Source organism: Staurois parvus, unplaced genomic scaffold, assembly GCF_062004578.1.
Source record: "Staurois parvus isolate SC_StPar_1 unplaced genomic scaffold, SC_StPar_1.0 ptg000202l, whole genome shotgun sequence".
In the NCBI taxonomy this organism is placed as follows: Eukaryota; Metazoa; Chordata; class Amphibia; order Anura; family Ranidae; genus Staurois; species Staurois parvus.
In genome coordinates this window covers 4,209,657-4,233,852 of record NW_028317998.1, presented here as the reverse complement: position 1 = coordinate 4,233,852, position 24,196 = coordinate 4,209,657, and the positions used below count along the sequence as shown (strand labels likewise).

Here is a 24,196-nt window from a genome sequence, read left to right as displayed (position 1 = left end):
CGCGATCGGCTGATTCTGGCTCACAAGTAAATGCAGTGCTGTGACTCACAAGAGAAGTATGACCAAAAAGTAAGTAATAAACAGTGATAAAAGCTTGACAGAGGTTTCATAAACACTTCAAGCGCTTAAGGTCTGCCCTATAGCAGTAATATGCGCATAAACACATATATATACATGATTCACACTCCCTCCATGCGCCTGCAGCCGTGTTGGTGCCATGATTTAGTGCCCCAGAGATCAATCAATGTGTTTGTGAACCAGTGATGTGCGGCCTGGACCTGCTGATTGATCCCTGGCCCATCACACATCATCCTGTACCTGTGTTAACATTTACACAGGTACAGGAAATTATGCAATCTTTTCTCACTAGGCACATTACGCCCCAGAGAGGGAAGAAAGCAGATCCACATGAGTAAAAACAGCACACATTTACAGTAAAAGCACAGCTAGGTCACATTTAACCCCCTGATCGCCCCCCAGTTAATCCCTTCACTGCCCTCCCACCAGTGTCATTAGTACAGTGTATTGATTTTTTTACTGATCACTGTATTAGAGTCACCAGTGACTTCAGATAGTGCTAGCGTCCCTCCCAGATTGTCAAGGTCGTACCTTTCCTCAGACCTTGTGCTGCTCCATGTGCTGGCATCCATCTTAGGTGTCTGCAAAGCATTGTGGGATCCTTTATGCTTTCAGCCCTCTGCGGCTCCTCCCCCAGGAGGTGGCGGCTAATCACATATAAGTCTGCTGTTTGTGGCTGTCCATTGCATTCGTGTCCTGTCTGTTGCACAACAGCAAGCTCCTGTTTAGCTACTCATTGCTTTCCTGGATACCGACTTGGCTTTGGCTAAGACTCCTCCTGGCTTCTGACCCCGGCTCTGTCTGGCGACCATTCTTCCTGGCTCCTGATCCCGGCTCTGGTGACGATTCTTCCTGACTCCTGATCCCGGCTCTGGCGACGATTCTTCCTGACTCTTGACCCCGGCTTTGGCTACGATTTCCGCTGTTGGACTTGCATAGACTCTTGTCTTATTTTTATATTAATAAACCTACCTTTAATTGCACCTCCTTGTGTGTCTTGCTCCTCGCTCCCTGACACTACACAAATGCCATGAATCCTGACGGTGCAGGTACGCCCCCGCTCCCTATGTTGGTTGCCAGACTTGATCAGCAGGATCTCTTGTTGGATCAGTTCGCTCAGGTGTTGCAGACGCTGCTTGCACGCACAGCGCACCTTGCTCCTGGTGCTATTAGGCCGGTTGTCGCTCCTGTGGTCGCTCCCGTTGTTGCTCCGGTTGTTGCGCCTACCTCTGCATCTGCTGCCACACCTGCGGTGCCCAGAGGTATGACTGGTTCAGCCCCCCTTCCACAGCGCTTTGGGGGTCAGTGTCGGGGTTTCCTTAACCAAGTGGGCATATATTTTGAATTGATACCACACGCTTTTCCTACTGAGAGGTCAAAGGTGGGCTTCCTAATCTCGCTGCTCTCGGACAAGGCCTTGGCCTGGGCAAATCCCTTATGGAAGAACAATAACCCTGTGATTCACGAGTTTGCCGGTTTTGTTGCCTCCTTCCGTACGGTATTTGGTGTGCCTGCTCGCTCTGCCTCTGCTGCTAAGCTGCTGATGTCCATGCATCAGGGTTCACGAACCGTTGCCGAGTACGCCATAGAATTTCGCACCCTGGCGGCAGAGGTGGGTTGGAACAATGAGGCTCTGGTGGCTGCTTTCTCTCATGGTCTCTCAGATGCGTTGAAGGATGAGATTGCAGCCAAAGAACTGCCTGTGGAGCTCGAAGCACTCATTTCCTTCCTAATCCTGATTGACACCAGGCTTAGGTAGAGGCCTTCACTTAAGGAGTATCCACGGAGGCCTCCTAACCAATTGGCGCCTACGTTTTCTTTCCCACCCGTTCCTCCCTCTCCTCCCACGCCTCCTGGGGATGGCTTGTCTGGCGGTGAGCCCATGCAGCTGGGGTTTGCTCGCCTTTCTGAGGGGGAGCGGGCCTCTCGGCGTCGGGAGGGTCGCTGCCTGTACTGTGGTCTCAGTGGGCATTTTCGGCAGTCCTGTCCGGTCCGTCCGGGAAATGCTCGCACCTGAGATCCTGTCGGGGGCAGATCTTGGGTGGAGTTTCCTTGTCCCCGGTTTCCCGCAAACATAAACTGCTAATCACCGTTGTCCTCTCTTGGGCGGAAGATTCGGTGACGGCCCAGGCGTTGGTAGACTCTGGGGCTGGCGGGTTGTTTATGGAAAGTTCGTTTGCTGCCCAGTACTCCATTCCTCTGCAGGCTCAAGATACTCCATTGGTCCTCGAGGGCAGGCCCCTGCAACCGCCGCAGGTTACCCACGAGACCCTGCCGGTGAAAGTAGCTATTGGGGCTGTGCACAGGGAGTTGGCCGGTTTCCAGGTAATTTCTTCCCCGCACTACTCCGTGGTTTTGGGATATCCCTGGCTTCAGAAGCACAATCCGACCTTTGATTGGAGGTCGGCCGAGATTCTCTCGTGGTCTCCACAGTGTGGGGACGGTTGCATCCGTGGACCTGTTAAGGTGTTGTTTGCCTCCTCGGACTCTGTGTTGCCCACTGACTATGGAGAGTACCTGGACGTGTTTGACAAGGTGCGCGCCGGTGCTCTGCCTCCTCATCGTCCATACGATTGTGCCATAACCTTACAACCCGGTGCCACTCCTCCGAGTGGCAGGGTGTATCCTCTTTCGGTTGCGGAGAATCAGGCCATGGAGGAGTAGGTTGCGGATGCGCTTTCCCGGGGGCACATTCGCAAGTCTACTTCTCCAGCAGGAGCTGGCTTTTTCTTTGAGAAAAAGAACGGCGGTGAATTGAGGCCTTGCATTGATTTTAGGGGTCTCAACCGAATCACGATTAAGAATGCTTACCCAATTCCGTTGATAACCAAGTTGTTCGACCGCCTCAAGGGAGCAACGATCTTTACTAAACTCGACCTTAGGGCTGCGTACAACCTTGTACAGATCAAGGAGGGCGACGAGTGGAAGACCGCGTTCAACACCAGAACCGGCCACTATGAATCCCTGGTTATGCCCTTCGGGTTGTGTAACACGCCCGCGGTCTTTCAGGAGTTCATTAATGATGTCTTTCTTGACTTGTTGCAGCAGTGCGTGGTGGTTTACTTGGACGACATCCTGGTTAACTCTGCGTCCACGGAGTCTCATATCCAGGATGTTACGCGAGTGCTGCAACGATTACGTGAGAACAAGCTTTTCTGTAAGCTCGAGAAGTGTGAATTTCACCGATCCCAGGTTGCCTTTTTGGGCTACATCATTTCCGCTGTGGGATTTTCCATGGACCCTCAGAAGGTTTTGGCGGTTCTGCAGTGGCCTCGTCCCAGTGGTCTTCGGTCCATTCAGTGCTTTTTGGGATTCGCCAACTATTATCGGAAGTTTATCAGGAACTTCTCCACGCTGGCCAAGCCTCTCTCAGATCTGACCAAGAACGGCAGTAATCCCCACGAGTGGTCATCCGAGGCCATCTTAGCTTTCGAAGCTCTGAAATCCGCCTTCGCTTTGGCTCCGATACTGTCTCATCCCAATCCTGGGTTGCCGTTTGTCCTCGAGGTTGATGCATCTGAGACGGGAGTAGGCACCCTCCTGTCTCAGCGTCGGTCGCCCAATGGACCCCTACTTTCCTGTGGGTTCTACTCCAGGAAGCTTTCCTCCGCAGAATGCAACTACCAGATTGGAGACAAGGAGTTGTTTGCCATTATTCAGGCTCTCAAGGAATGGAGGCACCTGCTCGAGGGTTCTGCGGTTCCGGTTTTCATTCTCACTGACCACAAAAACCTGACGTATCTCTTGGAAGCTAAGAGGTTGACGCCCCGTCAGGCCAGATGGGCTCTGTTCTTGTCGCGTTTTAACTATGTGGTCTCCTATTTGCCTGGCTCCAAGAATATCAGGGCTGATGCCTTGTCGTGGCAATTCTCTGAGCTGTCCAGGGAGGACTCTGAGACGACCTGCCGGATCAGATCCTGGCTACCATTCGTACCAGCCTGACTTCTCCCCTTGGGGAGCAGATTTTGACGGCTCAAACTGATGCTCCCTCTGAGAGACCGACTGGTAGATGTTTCGTACCTGAGGGATTGCGCATCCGCTTGCTGCGTACCTACCATAATTCCAAGACCGCCGGTCATCCAGGGAGGAACCAGTTGTCCTGGGTCGTTTCTTGTTTGTTCTGGTGGCCATCTCTCCGTTGCGACATCGCCTCATATGTAGCGGCATGTTCTTTCTGTGCCCAGAATAAATCTCCTCGGCATCTTCCATTGGGCCTTCTGAAACCCATTCCCAATAGGGAGCGTCCCTGGTCACACCTGGGCATGGATTTAATTGTAGACCTCCCTGCGTCTCGAGGCCATACGGTCATTCTTATGGTCATTGACCGTTTCTCCAAGATGCGCCATTGTGTTCCGTTCAAGAAATTGCCGACTGCGCAAGAACTGGCTACGGTTTTCGCCAGGGAGATCTTTTGCTTGCATGGGTTGCCTAAGGTGATTGTCTTCGACCGTGGCAGCCAGTTTGTGTCCAGGTTCTGGTGCGCCTTCTGCTCCCAGTTGGGTATCAAGCTCTCCTTTTCTTCGGCCGACACCCGCAGTCCAATGGGGCTGCGGAGCGTTCCAACCAGGCCCTGGAACAATTCCTTTGCTGCTATATCTCTGACCATCAAGACAATTGGGTCGATCTCCTGCCATGGGCAGAGTTTGCGAGGAACTCGGCTGTCAACTCCTCCTCCGGGATGTCTCCCTTCATAGCCAACTATGGGTTCCAACCCGCTGTATTGCCTGAGTTGTTCTCGCCACAGAATATTCCGGCTGTGGATAACCATCTTGCTGCCCTGCGTTCCTCGTGGGGGCAGATCCAGAGGTCCTTGAAGGACTCAGCTCAGTGCCAGAAGCTTCAGGCTGATCATAGACGGTTGCCCGCTCCTTCATACCAGTTTGGAGATCGGGTGTGGTTGTCCACTTGTAACCTCAATCTTCGGGTGCCCGCACCGAAACTGGCTCCCCGTTTTGTTGGTCCTTTCCGCATCCTCCGCAGGGTGAACCTGGTTGCCTATGCCCTTGCTCTTCCTCCTGGGATGCGTATCTCCAATGTCTTCCACCTATCCCTGTTGAAGCCTCTGGTCTGTAATCGCTTTACTGCCTCTCCACCTTGGCCTCGTCCTATCCGGGTCGACGGTCATGAGGAGTATGAGGTGAGCCGCATCCTGGACTCTCAGTTGGTCCGCGGTCGGGGGCAGTTCCTGGTCCATTGGCGTGGTTATGGTCCTGAGGAGCGTTCCTGGGTTCCTTCCGCGGATGTTCATGCTCCTGCCCTCCTCTGCGCTTTTCATGCCCGCTTTCCACAGAAGCCTTATGTTGAGCCACGGAGAGGGAGGGGCCCTTGAGGAGGAGGCACTGTCAAGGTCGTACCTTTCCTCAGACCTTGTGCTGCTCCATGTGCTGGCATCCATCTTAGGTGTCTGCAAAGCATTGTGGGATCCTTTATGCTTTCAGCCCTCTGCGGCTCCTCCCCCAGGAGGTGGCGGCTTATCACATATAAGTCTGCTGTTTGTGGCTGTCCATTGCATTCGTGTCCTGTCGGTTGCACAACAGCAAGCTCCTGTTTAGCTACTCATTGCTTTCCTGGATACCGACTCGGCTTTGGCTTAGACTCCTCCTGGCTTCTGACCCCGGCTCTGGCGACCATTCTCCTGGCTCCTGATCCCGGTTCTGGCGACGATTCTTCCTGGCTCCTGATCCCGGCTCTGGCGATGATTCTTCCTGGCTCTTGACCCTGGCTTTGGCTACGATTTCCGCTGTTGGACTTGCATAGACTCTTGTCTTATTTTTATATTAATAAACCTACCTTTAATTGCACCTCCTTGTGTGTCTGGCTCCTCGCTCCCTGACACAGATAGCGTCAGTCATCACAATTAACCCCTTGATTGCCAAGAGCACGCTCACATACACAATAAACCTCCATTGCTAGTATAATATCTGAACAGATCAATATCTTTGATCAGATCAGCACTATACCAGCATTCACAATAGTATAGTGTCCCCAAAAATGCAGCATTAGCAGGATCAGCCCCGGCACCTGCCAGCACCTGCATTTAGCCCCTACACTTAACCCCCTCCCCCTTTAAGTGCAGTGTCAGTAGATTGCTGTCACTTGATACATTGCACACAAAACCACAATATTTGCAGAATCAGGCCTGATCTCTGTTAGTACTTGCAATTACATTTTTTTTGTAGTGGTTCAAACAGTCCCTGATAGCCAGGTGCTATTTTTCCCATGAGTCGCACTAGGTACCTATAAATTTAGTGGCCAAAATGTCCAACAAAAGGGAGTCTATTGAAGAGGCCTACGAGATTCTGAGCATGTCAGATAAGAGCGAAGGGGAAGCCTCACTGACAGAATCAGGCTCAGAATACAAACCTGTAGACAGCAGCGGCACCCTGACAGATAGCTCAGACAATGGAGTAGAGGTCCCTGCTAGGAACAGGCATACCCAACCTTGTTTCCAGGTTGCTGAGGTGGTACAATTGCATGATGATTCTCATATGCAGCAGAGTGCCAGTACTAGTGCTGCTCTACTTTTTGGTGAACTGGTGAGCACCAGCGGCCTAGTACATCCTGGTCTTATACATACCAGCACTGCAGCATCACTTGGTGACGAGTCCCAAAAGTGCAGTACAAGCTGGTGCGGTGGCTAGCACAAGTAGTGTCCCGCAGCCACCAAGAATTCGAACACAGGCCCCCAGAGCCCATAGTGTCCTTCTGGATGTGCTTGAAAGTTCTGATTGGCAACCCACAAATTCTGCAGCACCAGTACTTCCCCCATCCACTGCCCAACCCAGAATTCAGGTGGAAACAACAAATTTAACTACTTCCCTTGATTTTTTGGAGCTCTTTTTCACGGAAGATCTGTATGCATTGACTGTGGATCAAAGCAATTTACATGCACAACAGTTTATCACCGCCAACCCAAATTCAAACCTTGCCAGACCATTTGCATGGAAAAACGGTTTCCGAATTTAAAGTTTATTTGGGCCTAACCCGCAACATGGGTATTACTAAAAAAAATGAATTGCGGTTATATTGGTCCACTGACCCGATTCATCATATGTTCTCTGGTGCCATGGCCAGGCATAGATATGAGAATATAATGTGATTTGTGTATTTCAACGACAATACACTCTGTCATCCTCGGAGTGACCCTGAATTTGACCGGCTGCACAAAATTTGGCCCCTCGTAAATCACCTTAACCACAGATTTGCAGATGTCTATACTCCCCAGCAAAACATTTGCGTTGATGAGTCCCTCGTTAGTTTTTCTTGCCACCTTGCATTCAAACAATTTCTCCCCAGCAAGTGTGCCAGATATGGGGTCAAAATGTATAAGACCTGTGAGAGGGCAACAGGCTATACATGCAAGTTTCGGATTTATGAGGGAGAAGATAGCCACGTGGAGCCCCCCGGATGCCCACACTACATGGGGAGCAGTGGCAAGATAGTTTGGGACTTGGTGGCTTCCTTTTTCCATATGGGGTACCACTTATACGTGGACAATTTTTATTCAAGCGTGCCACTATTTAGACATTTGTACAAGCTTGGAATTGCCGCATGTGGCACCGTGCAACCTAATCGCTACCCCCAAGAGCTTGTAAATACCCATCGTAGAAAGGGGGAAAAAGCCTGCTTGGGAAATGATTTTGTATCTAGAAGGTGCTGTGGCCCAAACCCCCAAGAGAGGCATTTTCCTGTTGACATTCCTGTTACCCAAAATCAAAGGACACCCCAAAACAGATGTGTCTGTAGCAGACATGAAATTTTTTGCCCCTCCTGTCCTGACCAACCTGGACTGCTTCTGTCGCTACCATACACTAGAGGACTATTAGTATAGGGTACAGCATGGCACAGTCTAGGGCACATATATACACAGGGTCTTGAAAGATGTTAGGTAGTCAGGAAACTGGCTATCGCATTTTGAGAGACCCTACCATCTTGGTAAAAGTTTTTAAAAAATACTGTTTTACTGTTACGTTTTTTTTGTTCCTGTTTTATTGTTAACCATTACTGTTTTCTTTGCAGGAATGCAATTCAGCTGCAGCACCAATCTGTTTATACTGACAGGAACAGTGTCTTGCTCTCAGAAGATACGCAAGTGTGTGCAGTGCTGTTGGATGAGATTTTTCATCCACAGTTAAAAAAAGAGCATATATGCCCAAGCATGGGGGCCTGGGGTGACCAGCGGGTGGAAGGTCCCTATGCTTTGACATTTATTTTAAAAAAAAATTGCCAGAGATTTCTTCATCCACATCAATCTATGTGAATATAGGAATCTGTTAGGTTCTTTTTTTTTCGTTCAGGCCATGGGCTGAACAACAAAAAAAAGAACATTTCATGTGTGCCCACCATTAGAAGTGGTGGATGCAGAGCGGTATATTGTAATGGTGGGCATACCACACACTTTTTCTGATAGAGATTTCTTTTTTTTTTTTCATTCAACCCAAAGGCTGCATAAAAAAAAAGAACATAGCATATATACCCAACAAGGACCAGCGACATACTGGTACATCACTGGACTTTGTGGTTATACCAGGATGATGCCTGAAGCTGCATCCCGGTATTGTTTTTTACAGCCAGTGATCGGCTTTCATGTAAAAGGTATCCTAGTGGCTAATTAGCTGCAGGATTGATTTTACAAGCAGTGGGAGAAGATGCCATCAGGGGAACCTGAGAATGTAGCTTGTGTTTCTGCCAGCTAACCATAGAGCTGATTGGAGACTAGAATGGCGCCAGTCTAACAGACCTCAGATTTTTCAAAAAAGAATACCTGTCAATGCCTATTGCAGTCACAGGGGATATTTACATTCCCTGTGATAGCAATAAAAGTGATCAAAAAAAGAAAACGAAACGGACAATGTAAAAATGCAAAAAACAAAATAACTGAAAAAAAAAAAAAAAAGCACCCTCATCCCCCCCGCGTGCAACTGCGTGCGCAAGTGTTGATCCCGCACCATGTAAACAGCGGTCGCACCATGCATGTGAGGTATTGCTGCGAATGGCAGTAATTCTAGTAAATCTAAAATGGTAGCCTGTAAAAGCTTTTAAAGCATCACCTATGGATATTAAAAATGTATGCACTTTGTCACCATTGCAAGGGGCGTTTGCAGTTTTAAAGCATGTCATGTTTGGTATTTATTTACTTGGCATACCATCATCTTTTATATTTTACCAAACAATTGGCCAATATATTGTGTTTTTGTGCATTAAAAATAAAAAAATATATTTTTTTTTAAAATTTGCATTTGAAGAATTGCTGCGCAAGTACTATGTGGCATACAAAAATTGCAGCGGCCACCATTTTTTCTCAATATTAAAAATATATAATGTTTTGGGGTTCAAAATAATTTCCTAGCAAAAAATACATATTTTTTTCATGTGAACAAAAAGTGTTAGAAAAGGCTCGGTCTTCAGTTAGAAGAGTGAGTGATGTATGGCATAAACTTTCAATGCTGGGTATAAAATGCCCCCCCCCCCCCAAATGACCCATTTTTGGAAAATATACACCCCAAGCTATTTGCGGAGAGGCATGTTGAGTCAATAGAATAATTTATTTTTATTTATCACAAGTTTTTGAAAAACCACGAAAAAAAAAAAAATTCTTACACAAAATTGTTACTTAAATTATTTATTGCTCACACATGCCATGGGTATATGTGAAATTACTCCCCTAAATACATTCTGCTACTTCTCCCGAGTATGGGGATACCACATGTGAGAGACTTTTTGGCGATCTAGCCCCATACAAGACCCCAAAATCCAATAAGCACCTTTAAGCTTTTAAAAGGCTTTATTTCCTCATTACACTGCCTGACTACCTATCACAGTTTCAGAGGCCCTGAAATGCCAGAATAGTAGGATTCCCCCCCAAATGACCTCTTTTTGGAAAGGAATTTGATAAGAAGCATGAAGAGTATTTTGCAGATCTCGTTTGTTGCCACAAGTTTTTGGAAAATGAAGAAAGAAAACAAAAACATTTTCTTTTCTTTTTTTTATTTTTCAAAACCTTGTGAGAGAAATTGAGATCTGCAAAATACTCACCATGCCTCTTTTTCAATTCCTTGGAGTGTCTACTTTCCAAAAAGAGGTAATTTGGGGGCAGTTGGTGCTATCCTGGCATTTCAGGGCCTCCGAAACTGATAGGTAGTAAGGAAGTTACGCACCTTCAGGTTTTAAAAGTGGTCATTGGATTTCGGCTCCTGTATGTGGCTAGGCTCCACAAAAGTCACACATGTGGTATCCTCATACTCGGTAGAAGTAGCAGAATGTATTTTGGGGTGTAATTCCACATATACCCATGGCTTGTGTGAGCAATATATCGTTTAAATGACAACTTTGTGTAAAAAAAAAAAAAAAAAGTTTGTCATTTTCCAAAAACTTGTAGAAAAAAAATAAATCTTTCACGGTCTCAGCATGCCTCTCAGCAGATAGCTTAGGATGTCTACTTTCCGAAAAGGGGTCATTTGGGGGTGTTTGTACTGCCCTGGTATTTTAGCACCTCAAGAAATGTGATCATTTCTGTAGCAGTCAGAAAGTAAAAGCTGTATCTATACGATAGCTTGTAGATGCTATAACTCTCACACAAACCAATTAATATGCAGTTATTGGAATTTTTTTTTACCAAAGACATGTAGCAAAATACATTTTGGCCTAACTTTATGACGAAAGTTGAGTTTTTTGGATATTTTTTATGACAGAAATGAGAAAATGTAATTGTTTTCAAAATTTTCAGTCTTTTTTTGTTTATAGCGCAAACAAAAACAAACCCAGAGGTGATCAAATACCACTAAAAGAAAGCTTTATTTGTGTGAAAAAAGGACATAAATTTAATTTATGTTTAGTATTGCATGACCGCGCAATTGCCAGTTAAACTAGCGCAGCGCTGTGCAGCAAAAAATGGCGTAAATTCCAATATCTATACCGCCATGTGTAACTTTCACACGAGCCAATTAATATACACCTATAAGGATTTTTTTACCAAAGGCAAATAAAACATATTTTGGCCTAAATTTAATGACTAACTTTGAGTTTACTATATATTTTTTATAACTGAAAGTAAAAAACATTTTTTTTTTCAAAATTTTCAGTCTTATTTTGTTTATAGCAAAAAAATAAAAAAACCCAGAAGTGATCAAATACCACTAAAAGAAAGTTCTATTTGTGTGATAAAAGGACATAAATTTCATTTATGTACAGCATTGCATGAGTTGAAAGAGCGCAGCGCTGTAACGCAAAAAATGGCCTGGTTTTGAGGAGGTTTTTCATTAAGGAAATATCCAATGTTAAAGAAAAATCTAAACAGTATGAATCTGACCTTTTAAGGGCAGTGTCCCTGATGAATGCAGAACAGGGAGGTTATCTTTCTAATTGTAAACAGTTAATGGAAGGGATCCAAGTGGGACACTTACTTGTTCAGGGCATGAATAGCCAGAGGGAATCCTCTCATGTTTGTTATCTTAAATCTTCCACTGGACAGTATTATTTACCTCCACATAATGAATTAATTTTATTCATTCTACCATGATTTGTAATCTGTGGTTAATTCTGACCCTTCTGATTTGTTAGCCTTCCTGGATACAATCTCTTTCCCTCAGCTCTTATGCCAGCGAGACATTTTGGAAGCCCCCATTTCTTTAACAGAACTTACTGAGGCTCTTTTCCTGTTAATAAGGCCCCGGGGGCTGATGGGTTACCAGAAGAACTGTATAAAAGATATGATAGTGTCCTGCTTCCACTGCTGTTAGAAACACTTAATACGGTTTCTGACATAGCTCAGCTTCCAGCCTCTATGTATCAGACCAATTATTATGTTGATTCCTAAACCAAGTAAAGATGTGGTCATACTTGCCTCTTATAGAACTATATAATATAAAATGTGGACGCCAAGCTTTTGGTGAAGGTTCTTGCCAATCGCCTGGCACCATTTATGTCCAAACTGATTCATGAGGTTCAGTCTGGATTTATTTCAGGCCGCTCACTTCTACTTATATTTGTAGAGTTCTTAACATCCAATATAAATCAGAGGAAACGGGAAATAGAGTTGTTCTATCTTTAGATTCAGCAAAGGCCTTTAATACTGTTTATGGGAGGTACTGCGTTATTTTGGAATAGGGCCAAAATGTATCAACTGAATAAAGCTTCTGTATCTTAAAACATCCGTGTTTATAATGGTCATGGGCAACGCTCCTCTTCTTTTTTATCTCACCCAACAGGAACAGGGATATCCTTTGTCACTCCGGTTATTTGCCCTGGTAACTGAGCCTTTGGCACTTGAGATACGTAAGTCTCCAAGATTGTTGGTTTTAAACGAGGCTTACTGGAGGAAAAAGTAATATTATACGCTGATGACACATTATTCTTTTTAAGGGATACTTCTATCTCTTCAACTAGTTTAATGTCTTTGATACACAAATTTGGCCATTTCACAGGTTTAGATATAAACTGGTCCCTATCATGCGACTATACTACATGGCTGCTCAGATTCAACATTTAACAGGTCTCTTTGTGGATAGGAATAGAGACCCCACGTATACATTTATGCAAGATATTGTGAGTGATGTGAGGGTGGTATCAATGTTAGAAGCCAGACAGTTATTGCATTTGAAGTAGTTTCCTACTTTATTAATGATTCAAAAAATTTGAGAAACAGTTAAATATGTGCCTAATTATGATGATTTCTCCATAATGATACTCTGTCAGAAGTAGGTAAATTAGGTACCATGATGGAACAATGGGGATCCAAAGGCATAAGAAACATGTATCAGGTTTTTTAAAGATAATGTTTTGAAATCCTTTTAACAATTACAAGATGAGTTTCAAATCTCTAAAACTAGTTTTTTTTTCAATATCTCCTAGTTCGACATGCTATACATGCTCAACAGAAGCTGGGTTGTCTTAGATCCTAAACACCAACAGAGTTGTTTAGAGTGACTAATGCTTCTTTTAAAACATCCTATACAGCATATACTTAAATATACTTTATTCTCAAATATCTTTGGCCCCTCTCATGTAAAGTTAAGTGGGAACGAGACTTTGGTCCTATAAATGAAGATCAATGGGAATATATTCTGAGTAATGCCCCTAATACATTTTTATTCACCTTGAGTAGGATGGCACAGTTAATTATCTTACATAAAACATATAGGACACCTAAGTGGTCACATAAGACTGCATTTAGAGATTCCCCTCTTTGTCCTAGATGCCATTGAGACCCAGGCAATCTGATCCGCACATTGTGATGGTGTCCCAAACTCTTTTCAGATATTGGCAAGATATAGTGGATACGATAAACATTATATACGATAGTCAAATTCCCTATGTCCCGCTGAGTTTTCTGGAGTTGAATAACTGGTCAATGCTGGCTATTAATCGTCTCCTGTTTTTGGCAGGGCAATTAGTAGCTAGGAAGTAGCTCTCAACTGCTTCTCCAACACTTGATGATTGGATTAAGGAGGTTAATGTCTCTCTTTGGGGAAAAATTGATGTATCAAAAAGTGGATACCCTAATAAATTTCCTATGTTATTTTTGAGCGAGGTATATTTATGCCAAAATGTATATATAAGGCTGTAAGATAGGAGTATAACTAACAAAGTAGGTTTGGATTAGTGTTTTTTCCCCCTCTTTTTTTTCTCCTGAATACTGTACATTGCAGCCCTTTTGGGGTTTTTTTTGCTATGATTATGTTTGTCGGATGTTTTTGAAACTTGCCATTTTTCTCTTTTTTTGTTGTTGTGTGTGATGTGAAAAAGTTTAATAAAAAAATAATAAATAAATAAAAAAACAAATCTTGCAGCAGGCCAGATTTGCCCCATGGGCCATAGTTGTGGAGACCTCTAATTTAGCATGACACATTAAAGTACTTGTATAATAGCTGTCAATGCACCTGCAACACAGCACAATACAAAGCACAAATTATATATATTGTGGTGTGTTGTGTTTTGCGAAAATTGGATTTTTTCTACATACTTACCTGTAAAATCGATTTCTTGGAATACATTACGCGAAACAGGGCAGGCCATAATAATGACTATGTGGGTTATATGCCACCTATAGGTGAATGGACACTGGCCGACCAATCAAACAGGAAGTCCTCCCCCCTATTGACCTTATGCAGAGATGAATGGAAGGATACTTCCTGCTTCTGTACTGTCTCCAGGGCCGACTTCTCGAAGATGAGCACCCAGCCCAAGTGTTCCAGAGTATGAATCGCAAGGACCACATTTTTTCTCAGGCTTGGACCAGACTGACCCCTGAGCAGTAGATCGTCCAGATAGCCCAAAATCAATATTCCCCGCGTTCTAAGCAGCCCCAGAACTAGAGCCAGAATTTTTATAAACACTTGAGGAGCTGTGGCTAGCCCAAAAAGTAGTGCCACAAACTGAAAATGTCGAGTTTCTATCGCAAACCACAGAAACCTTTGATGAGCTGGAAATAGTGGCACATGCAGGTATGTGTCCTTGATGTCTATGGACGCTAGAAAGTCTCCCTCTTGTAAAGATGTGACTACTAACCAGACTGACTCCATCCGAAATTAACAAATCTTTAAGAACCGGTTCAGCCCCTTTAAAACTAGAATAGGTTTTACATCCCCATTTGGCTTTGGAACTGTGAATAGGTTTGAATAAAATCCTTGGAATCTTTCGTCCGCTGAAACCTCCACAATCACGCCCTGGGACAAAAGCCGGTCAAGTACTTGAAACAAAGAAGTCCTTCTCAATGGATCCGTGGATACATTGGACCTTAAGAAACGGGAAGGAGGAATTCCCCAAAATTTCAGTTTGTACCACTGAGCAACTGTAGCAGTGACCCACTTGCCCTGGGTCACCTCTTGACAAATTTCCGCAAAAGCCAAAAGTATTTCCCCACCCGCACCTATGAAGGTGCACATTCATAATGAAACAGACTTAGAATTTAACCTGGCAGGCTTCTGCACTCAGGGTTTTTTCTGGCCCTGGCCCTGAAATTTTTGCTAGATGCAGAGCCCTGTACATGGTGAAATGTTTGAAGAAGCACCAACCACCAAAGTGCCTGGTCCCTTAAAGGTCGGGCTTTTTCTTAAAGGGTAAAAGCGTACTTTTTCCCCCTGAGATCTTCTGGATATACAGTACTTGTTTAGGTCCTCCACAAACAAATGTTCTCCATGAAAGGGAAAACCTGGCAAGAATCTTTTGCACTGTAGTTCCGCTGCCTAACCACAAGATCCTGCGCATGTATACCAACAGAAGGGCCTTGCGAGAGACCTATTGAATTGAATTCTTAAGGGCATCAACTGCAAAATACAAGGCTTGTGGTAAATCTGCCAAATCCACAACTGTATCCTCCTCCTAGACAGAGGCCTTGTGATGAAGACCTTCAAGGACTCGGTCCCCCTTTTATAAATGAGGGCTACTGCCTTGGACCAGTATAGCACCCTGCCGTGAGCGCCCTGGTAAGATCAAACAGGGTCACAGGGTTCCGAAAATGCAGGGTCCAGTGCCATAAAGCCGCATTACAGGCAACACATTCTTCTCCTTATCCAGCGAGGCTCAGGTACCATCCATTTTGGCTAACAGTTTTTTGAACGGATCCAACTGAGGCCCTTGACTCTCAGTAGAATTGTTTCAGACTTCCCAGTATGCTTCAAAGAGCATATGAAGCACGTTCAGTGAACATCCACCTTACAGACACTGGCAAAAAAACTTTCTGTGTAGGAGGGGTTATATGGGGAGGACTTCCTGTTTGATTGAGCAGCCAGTGTCCATTCACCTATAGGTAGCATATAACCCACATAGTCATTATTATGGCCTCTCTGTGTCCCATGATGTAAGATAAAGAAATGCTGCAGGTGTGTTTTCTGTGCACTGCCATCCTTAACCAATTGCTGCCCGCCCACAGTACTTTTACTGTGGATGGACGGGACGTTGCTGAGCCTGGCCGTGCCGTCTGTCCTCAGTACACTGTGCACATTTGCACCACTCCCATGACTGCTGTGTCCTCAGCAGATTATGGTCATCGCTATGCAATCACGTGATCACAATGTCAACAAAGATGTTATGAATGAATTGCATTCACAACAGCTGTGATTCCTATAGTGATGCTGTGATTAGCCTACAGCTGTGACATTGTACCTGGGCCAATCACAGTCATGTGATACCATGTGATAGCTGTGGGCCAGTCACAGCATCACTAGAGCAAGCACAGCTGTTATGAATGAAATTAATTCATGACAGTTTTGAAAAGATTGCTGTTACAGTGATCATCACTGTAACAGCAATCACAGTATGACTTTGTATTTATTTTTTTTACATATTTTCACCAGTCATTGATCACTGCCACACCAGTCAGATGATGACACTGTATGGCACTGGTGACAGTAGGTAAAATAAACTGTGGAAAAAAACGAATTTGCTTTAATTTCTTAATTTTAAAAAATAAACGTGACAAAAACTTACAACTCGCCATGCCTTTTACTAAATAGCTTGGACTGTCTATTTTCCAAAAAGGAGTCATTTGGGGGCATATTTCTACTGTCCTGGCATTTTAAATAATATACAGTGATCTGGGTTTTTTTTACCAAAGAAATGTAGCAGAGTACATTTTGGCCAAAATTTATTAAGAAAGATTATTTGTTTGCAAAATTTTATACTAAGAAAAACGTGGGTTTTTTTCAAAATCTTTGGTAGTTTTTCATTTATATAGCAAAAAAATAAAAACCCCAGTGCTGATTAAAGTGTTAAAGTGTTACTAAAGTCTGAATTTGCTTTTCAATTAAAATAACATACATGTTATACTCACCTGTTCTGTGCAGTGGTATTGCATAGACTGGCCCCGATCCTCCTTTTCTCAGGTACCCCGCTGGCAATCTCAGTTCCTCCTCTTCTTTGTCTGTCTCCCATAGCAAGCTGTTTGCTATGGGAACACACACTGCGTGCACACTCCAGACCTGTGTGTCTACGGAGCCACGCTCCATAGACATGCACAGCGGGACTTAGCCCCGTCCCCACTTCCTCTTCACTGCATTTAATTGACAACAGCAAGAGTCAATGACTGATGCATAAGTCCCTGTGAAAAGAGGAAGGGAGAGGAGAATAGATGCAGCCATGCACAGCACAGATCTCTTCTCCCCTCTCTTCCCTTTCACGAAGGGTAGGGGGAGCACAGACAAATCGAAAATATTTTTTAACTTAATGAAAGCAATGAATTAAGGTAAAAATTATGTTTTTAGGTTTGGTATCACTTTAAATTACCACCAAAAGAAAGCTATATTTGTGTGAAAAAAATAATATAAATTTCATCTGGGTACAGTGTTGCATGACCAAGCAACTGCCTGTTAAAGTAGCGCAGTGCTGAATAACAAAAACATGCCCTGGTCATGAAAGGGGTAAAACCTTCCGGAGGTCTAGTGGTTAATTTACCGTATTTGCCGTCGTAAAAGACGACTGGGCGTATAAGACGACCTCCTACTTTTCCTGTTAAAATATAGGGTTTGAGCTATACTCGCCGTATAAGACTACCCCTCTTCCAACGCACACCAAAAATTAAAAAACATCAGATTTGATTTCAATATGGTATGGTATTCCAATCATGGGGCACGCTTCCTCGTTCTGACACCAATGATGGGGCACTATTCCTCCCACTGACATCAATGATGGGGCACTATTCCTCCCATTGACACCAATGATGGTGCCACATCATTAGTGTCAGTGTGTGAGGAATAGTGCCCCATCATTAGTGTCCGTGGGAGGAATAGTGCCCCATCATTGGTGTAAATGGGAGGAATAGTGCCCCATCATTGGTGTCAGAGCAACGAATCGTGCCCCATCATTGGTGTCAGTGGCAGGAATAGCACCCCATCATTGGTGTCCGTGGGAGGAATAGCGCCCCATCATTGGTGTCAGTGGGAGGAATAGTGCCCCATCATTGGTGTCAGTGGGAGGGATAGTGCCCCATCATTGGTGTCCGTGGGAGTAATAGTGCCCCATCATTGGTGTCAGTGGGAGGAATAGTGTCCCAACATTGGTGTCAGTGGGAGGAATAGTGTCCCAACATTGGTGTCACTGGGAGTAATAGTGCCCCATCATTGGTGTCAGTGGGAGGAATAGTGCCCCATCATTGGTGTCAGTGGGAGGAATAGTGTCCCAACATTGGTGTCAGTGGGAGGAATAGTACTCCGTCAGTGGGGAGAGGAATAGTGCCCCATCGTTGGTGTCAGTGGGAGGAATAGTGCCCCATCATTGGTATCAGTGGGAGGAATAGTGCCCCATCATTGGTGTCAGTGGGAGGAATAATGCCCCATCATTAGTATCAGTGACACCAATGATGGGGCACTATTCCTCCCACTGACACCAATGACACTTGCTGACCCTCTTCTAGTATGGTACTGCTGCAGCCAGCATATGTGGTTGCAGCAGCACCTCTGCACTGCACACTTACCCTCACTCGATTTTCGCGGGTCCGCTCGGCTCCGCCTCCTCGCCCGTGATTGGCCGCCTGTGTGCCTTTCCTGAGCTACAGTTCTGGCAGCCAATCACCGGTGAGGAGGCGGAGCCGAGTGGCAGGAGTGAGGGAGTGGCCGGAGTGACTGAAGGAGCAGCGCTTCCTGGATGGATCATCATGGGAGCAGGTAAGAGAATGCAGCCCTCTGCCCACCCCTGTACTTAGTGTCCCTTCCGTGGGAAGGAAGGGACGGCGGCGGCACCGCGCTGCCCCCCTAAAAAGTGCCCCCTGACGTGTACCGGCGTATAAGACGACCCCCGACTTTTGAGAAGATTTTCAAGGGTCAAAAAGTCGTCTTATACGCCGGAAAATACGGTACCATGATTTGACAGCCCCCTCTTTTATCTGTGTCCTAGTTTGGGAGATTTCCTGACTGCAGAGATCAGACAGAATAGAAAGCTAGAGAAAATATTCAGAACAGAGACAAAGACAGCAATAAATTATGTTCTAATAGATTGGAAAAGGGTTGTAAACCCTGTTCGGTTTTTATTGCTCCCTGAGTGTCTACTGAGGTTTCCCCTTACTTCCTGGAAAAAGCTTTGCTGGTTACATTTGGTGTACTTTAGAATTACTTCTAATTGTACACAAGTTGCTTTTAATTTCCTTTGAGTTGCTTTTGCATGCAAAAAGAAATTGAGCCCTAAACACTAAACCTCTAAGGGACTCTGCTTTGTCACTTCTTACATGAAGCAATCAAGACTTAAAGCCTCCACTGAAAGCAGCCATCTACTGCCACTGGGGCTAAGTACTAATTCCAGGGTAGACACTGTCACTCTCAGCAAAGCTGTGTTTTTCTGCCATGGGACAAACACTGATACCATTCTCACATCCCATACAGTGCTTTTAAATGTATTTATATTATAATAATTTAGTTTTCTCACCCTGTTTTTATTTTAAAATGTAATCAACAAAGATGTATTATTTATATGATGAGGGACAGCAGAGAAAACTGCCCTCCTGGTAAATACATTTCCAAGCATTATCTTTTCTTTCAATAAAATGGTACATAATTATTGATCAACAAAATGATGAACTGACAAACAAACAGCAGTTACCTTCTTTTCCCCTCTTTCCAAAATGGTTGTAATATCTTCATCAGTCAGCTCACTGTCCTTTGATGCAAATACATGGGTGGCACCATGGCGAATCATCTGAAGCATCTCATCCTTGGCAAGCTTGTTTGACTGTTGATCTATCAGCCTCCCTAAACACAGAAAATACATACAGTATGTGCAAATAACCCTGTGTCTAAAAAAAAGTGATGAACATCCATTTGACTACCTACAAGTACAGCCTGGACCCTTCTTAAAGGTTACACAAACTTTCCAATTTTGCTTAGTCACAAGGCAAATAGAGAATGGTATTATTTTATTTCTTCCGCTAACTATTGTCATTTGAGAATTGGCTTGGAAACACCATCTAAACATTTTTTTTAAACCGCCTCTTCTGCAAAAGCTTTGGTGACTCCTGATTAAAAGACTTATCTACCTTAGCACAAAAAAAAAGTTCTACGAACATTCCATATTAACTCTCCTCATGATAAATTTACTGAATTTGAATGTCATAAATATATATATATATATATATATATATATATATATATATATATATATATATACAGTGGGGATCGAAAGTTTGGGCACCTCAGCTAAAAATTTGTATTAATGTGCATAAAGAAGCCAAGGAAAGATGGAAAAATCTCCAAAAGGCATCAAATTACAGATTAGACATTCTTATAATATGTCAACAAAAGTTAGATTTTATTTTCATCATTTACACTTTCAAAATAACAGAAAACAAAAAAATGGCGTCTGCAAAAGTTTGGGCACCCTGCAGAATTTATAGCATGCACTGCCCCCTTTGCAAAGCTGAGACCTGCCAGTGTCATGGACTGTTCTCAATCATCGTCTGGGAAGACCAGGCGATTTGTCAATCTCAAAGGTTTTAAATGCCCAGACTCATCTGACCTTGCCCCAACAATCAGCACCATGGGTTCTTCTAAGCAGTTGTCTAGAAAACTGAAACTGAAAATAGCTGACGCTCACAAAGGTGGAGAAGGCTATAAGAAGATAGCAAAGCGTTTTCAGATGTCAATATCCTCTGTTCGGAATGTAATTAAGAAATGGCAGTCATCAGGAACAGTGGAAGTTAAAGCAAGATCTGGAAGACCAAGAAAAATATCAGACAGAACAGCTCGCAGGATTGTGAGGAAAAACAATTCAAAACCCACGTTTGCCTGCACGATCCCTCCACAAAGATCTGGCAGACACTGGAGTTGTGGTACACTATTCCACCATAAAGAGATACTTGTATAAATATGGTCTTCATGGAAGAGTCATCAGAAGAAAACCTCTTCTACATCCTCACCACAAAAATCATCGTTTGAACTTTGCAAATGAACATATAGACAAGCCTGATGCATTTTGGAAACAAGTTCTGTGGACCGATGAGGTTAAAATTGAACTTTTTGGCCGGAATGAGCAAAGGTACGTTTGGAGAAGAAGGGGCACAGAATTTAATGAAAAGAACCTCTATCCAACTGTTAAGCATGGGGTTGGATCAATCATGCTTTGGGGTTGTGTTGCAGCCAGTGGCACAGGGAACATCTCACGAGTAGAAGGAAAAATGAATTCAATAAAATTTCAGCAAATTTTGGATGGTAACTTGATGCTATCTGTGAAAAAGCTGAAGTTAAAGAGAGGATGGCTTCTACAAATGGATAATGATCCTAAACACACCTCGAAATCCACGGGGGATTACATCCAGAGGCGTAAACTGAAGGTTTTGCCATGGCCTTCACAATCTCCTGACCTCAACATAATTGAAAATCTATGGATAGACCTTAAAAGAGCAGTGCGTGACAGACAGCCCAGAAATCTCAAAGAACTGGAAGACTTTTGTAAGGAAGAATGGGCAAAGATACCTCAAACAAGAATTGAAAGACTCTTGGCTGGCTACAAAAAGCGTTTACAAGCTGTGATACTTGCCAAAGGGGGCAGTACAAGATATTAACTCTGCAGGGTGCCCAAACTTTTGCAGACGCCATTTTTTTGTTTTCTGTTATTTTGAAAGTGTAAATGATGGAAATAAAATCTAACTTTCGTTGACATATTATAAGAATGTCTAATCTGTAATTTGATGCCTTTTGGAGATTTTTCCATCTTTCCTTGGCTTCTTTATGCACATTAATACAAATTTTTAGCTGGGGTGCCCAAACGTTCGATCCCCACTGTATATATATATCAACTATGTAGATTTAAAAAAAAAAAAAATCATTCTCTCTCTCTATATATTTTTTTTGCTCATTAGTAAAAATGGCACAGTGGCTTAGTGGTTAGCACATCTGCCTTGTAATAAATGGGTCATGGGTTCGATTCTTGACCATGGTGCCTCCAGCATGGAGTTTGCATGTTCTCCCTGTGCCTGTGTGGGTTTTCTCCCACACTCCAAAGACATGCTGATAGGTTAATTGGATCCCGTCTAAATTGGCCCTAGTATGTGTATGTATGAATGTGAGTTAGGGACCTTAGATTGTACACCCCTTGAGGGTTAGGGACCGATGTGAATGTACAATATACATGTAAAATGCTGCGTAAATTGACAGTGCTATATAAGTACCTGAAATAAATAAATGTAAGATCGATATGTAACTGTTGCCAGATGCAGCAGAATAACAAAGATCAATGCTCTCAGCAGCATTCCCATCTTTGTCTCGCAGATAATATAGCTGACAAACAGAAATCAAAGAAATCGATTTGATATTTGCCTTGCTGATTTAACAAGTGATAAACGCAAATCAGTCAAAGAAATCGCTTTGTAGAGCAATCACAAACGCTTGTGATCAGTGCGTGGATCAAGAAGAAATGACACAGAGCAGGATGTTTTTCTTAAAACATTCAGTTAGGCTCCGCCCACAATAGTGGAGCCAGTTAGGCCCCACAGTGGGAGTCAATTAGGCTCCGCCCACCAGCACCGCTGATCAACAGATCTTGCTGCTACATACACATAGTATATATATATAGATTTAAAAAAAATCTCTCTTTCTTTATATTTTTTTAATTTTTAACTCTGTCTACAATAAATAAATATTTATATACTTGAGGGAGGCAGAGACCTGCGATGCGCATAGCGTGGCGCTGCAAGAGTGGGCGTGGTAAACCTTTACAGTGGGTGGGCCTTATGAGGCATGGCTAAACAAAGGCCAGGCTTTGATTATATGCTGGGGGAGCAGAGGGCTTATGCTAGAAGGTGGGGTGAGGAGGGGGTCAGATATGCGCTGGTGGGGGGGGGGGGGGGGTTGCTTTGAGAGGGGAGAGGACTTGTGTTAGAAGGTGGGGTGGGGGGATTTCAAATTCCAACCCCCCTCATTCTAGCATAAGTCCTCTCCCATCTCAAAGCACCCCCCCACACACACACACACATATCCTCTTACCCCTGCCCCCGCATAATATCTCCTCTAAGTGTAAACTATTGTTACCTCCCCCCCTCCACCCTCCTTGCTATGTCCCCCTCCCCTGTAAGGCTGGGTTCACACTAGCCCGCCCTGTGCGTTCTGGTTGTGGGTTCGGGAATCGCATCATCTCCTGCACCCGCAACCACCCACAGCCGAATCGCTCTGCTCTTACAAGACGCACGGGGCTGCCATTCATTCCGAATGGCACCCCCGCGCATCTCAGCCCACAACACGATCGCAGGTGCGGGAACTGCAGGGAAACCACAAGATCAAAAAGACCATGCAGCTTCCCTGCAGATGCGTTTTTGCATGCACCTTTTTCTTGCGTGAAACGCTGGCATAGCAACCCATTCAAATAAATGGGCCGCCGTGTTCGCGGAGATGCGGGCTGAACTAGTGTGAACCAAGCCTAAGACGCCATCCATATTAACCACTTGCCCACCGGAAGATTTTACCCCCTTCAAGACCAGGCCATTTTGTGCTGTTTGCCAATGCCTTATTTAACTGGCAATTTCACGGTCATGCTACACTGTACCCAGGGCTGTGGATAAGGGGGCACCACCAGTCCTCCTGTATGGGGCCCAGGCCAGCAGGGGGGCCTAGGCAGCTGGGTGAATAGGATGTGGGCAGGGAGGGTGATCGGCAAAGCGCACATATATGAAAATCGATCAGTCTTGAAATACTGACAGCCGTCTCATTTCTTGAGGCCCAAAAATGCCAAGAGAGTATAAATATCCCCCAAATGACCGCTTTTTGGAAAGCAGACATTAAGAAATTAAAAAACAAATATTCACAATTTTTGGGGTTTTTTTCTCTTTTTTTATCATTTTGTTTACCACACTGGGACCAGAGCAATATGTTACCATAGTAACATTATACTACTCTAGAGAAGTCAGGATTTTTTTTTTGCACATTATGATTGCTTATAGCTCAACCACTTCCCATCTGGCCCATGTATATAAACGTCCGGACGGGAGCAGTGCGGGAGTGGGTGGTCGTTTATAAATGTCCTCCCCGCTCTCTGCTTGTGCGCGCTCCCTGAATGTTTGGGGGTTCTGAGTCATATTCTAGCAAATAAATGATGATTTTTACATGTAGGAGAGAAATGCCAGAATAGTCCTGGGTGGGAAATAATTAAGTACTAAAATCGTTTGGACTGTATCCATGGAGGAGCAGCGTTGTCAGCTTAGGATGGG

General features: G+C 44.3%; 1 protein-coding gene across 2 annotated transcripts in view; it reads right to left on the bottom strand.

Moving 5' to 3' along the window:
* Positions 1–24,196, bottom strand: part of LOC149461455 (SWI/SNF-related matrix-associated actin-dependent regulator of chromatin subfamily A member 1) — a 277,776-nt gene that overhangs the window by 90,276 nt on the left and 163,304 nt on the right. For both annotated transcript variants that reach the window (XM_089678297.1, XM_089678296.1), the window contains exon 15: positions 19,603–19,751. In XM_089678297.1, the coding sequence (XP_089534423.1) occupies positions 19,603–19,751 (149 nt within the window). The remainder of the gene's footprint in view (positions 1–19,602; positions 19,752–24,196) is intronic.